The sequence below is a fragment of the Corvus brachyrhynchos genome, unplaced genomic scaffold (genome assembly GCF_000691975.1).
Source record: "Corvus brachyrhynchos isolate BGI_N302 unplaced genomic scaffold, ASM69197v1 scaffold693, whole genome shotgun sequence".
Classification (NCBI taxonomy): Eukaryota; Metazoa; Chordata; class Aves; order Passeriformes; family Corvidae; genus Corvus; species Corvus brachyrhynchos.
Window position 1 is genome coordinate 67929 of NW_008236946.1, and position 1715 is coordinate 69643.

General features: G+C 62.4%; 1 protein-coding gene across 1 annotated transcript in view; it reads right to left on the minus strand.

The window, feature by feature from the left end:
- ANO8 (anoctamin 8) overlaps window positions 1-1715 on the minus strand; it is a gene marked incomplete at its 5' end in the record, with an annotated part of 22178 nt that overhangs the window by 4718 nt on the left and 15745 nt on the right. Inside the window, 2 exons of the mRNA XM_017728380.1 lie at window positions 16-207; window positions 1557-1712. Of these exons, the coding sequence (XP_017583869.1) occupies window positions 16-207; window positions 1557-1712 (348 nt within the window). The remainder of the gene's footprint in view (window positions 1-15; window positions 208-1556; window positions 1713-1715) is intronic.

The following is a 1715-nucleotide window of genomic DNA, read 5'->3' on the forward strand; positions in this document are numbered from 1 at the left end:
CCCCGAGGTGGCCACCTGCCACTGGCCGATGCTCTGGACGCGCTGGCCGAAGGGTCTCTGCAGCCCCGTGCAGAGCTTGAAGGCGTCGCTGCGGATCTCGATGACGTTGTTGACCAGGGCGCACATGGCAGCCAGCGGGAAGGCCGAGGAGAACAGCACCACGTAGCCGAACTGGATGAACATCTCCTGGTAGTCCTGGAAGGTGTCCTGAGGGAGAAATCGGGGAATGGGTGAGCTCGGAAAGAGTTCCCAGGTCGTGGAGTCTTGAGCTGGGCGCCTCCCCCGATCCACGGCTTGGAGGTTCTTGGGTGTCCCTTGGAATGTTCTGGAGTGTTCTGGGGAGAGGGGAGTGGGGTCAGAGCCCGGCTCTGGGAGGGGTTTGGGGTTTGCTGGGGGATTTTTATGGAATTGCAGGTTGGGAAGATCCCCTGAGGTCGCCGAGTCTGACCCATGGCCGATCCCCACCTGGTCGCCCACGGCCACGTTCCTAGGACGGCTCCCGGGGGGGGGATTCTGAACTTCCCTGGGGAAGGGAAAAGAGAGCAACAGTCAGGGTTGGGATGGGGTTTGGGATGGGGTTTCTTAGGGATGGAGACCTTGGGAAGGAGTTTGGGGTCATCCACACCACGCTGAGGTGGGGATTCCCAACTTCCCTGGGGAATTCCAACCCCTGAGCGCCTTTTCCAGGAGGAAATTCCCGCTGATGGGAACAGCTTGGGGCCGTTCCCTCCTGTCCTGGTGTCCCCTGGGATCCCCCCCGGCTGTGCCCTCCTGGCAGGGACTGGTGGAGATTGGGAATGTCCCCCCTGATCCCGCTTTGCTCCAGGCTGAGCCCCTTCCCAGCTCCCTCAGGAATTCTCCAGCCCCTTCCCAGCCTGGAATTCTCCAGCCCCTTCCCAGCTCCCTCAGGAATTCTCCAGCCCTTCCCCAGCTCCAGCCACTCTCCAGCCCCTCTGGCCATGGGGGCCCAGAACTGGACACAGGATTTGGGGACAATCCCTGCCCTGCTCTAAGCCAGGTGCCCTTTGCCCACCTGGGCACACCCGGGCTCGTGTCCAGCTGTTGCCACCACCCTGCAGGTGGCCACGGGGACACCTCGGGAAGCCAACCATTCCCAGGGATCCTGATGGCCACAGGGACACCACGGGAAGCCAACCATTCCCAGGGATCCTGATGGCCACGGGGACACCACGGGAAGCCAACCATTCCCAGGGATCCTGATGGCCACAGGGACACCTCGGGAAGCCAACTATTCCCAGGGATCCTGATGGCCACAGGGACACCTCGGGAAGGCCACCAGCTCCAGGGACACTTTGGTGAGGCCACCGACCACGAGGACACCTCAAGGAGCCCTGAAGGACACCTTGGGGATCCCGATGGCCACTGGGACATCTCAGGGAGCCCCAGGAACACCTTGGCGAGCCCAGCAGGTCCAGGGACAAGGGGACAAAGGGGACAAAAAAGGGACAAAAAAGGGGACAAAAAGGGGACAAAAAGGTGACAAAAAGGGGACAAAATGGGGACAAAAAGGTGACGAAGGCCACCGGGCCACCAACCTCGTACTTCTTCATGCAGCTCTCCACCTCGGCCTGCGTCAGCTGCGTGGAGTAATCCTCCTCGGGGGGGTCGATCCAGGACGCGCGGTTGCGCTTCCTCCCTTCCTCCTCTCCCTCCTCCTCCTCCCTCCTCCTCCTCGCCCCCCTCCCCAGCCCCGC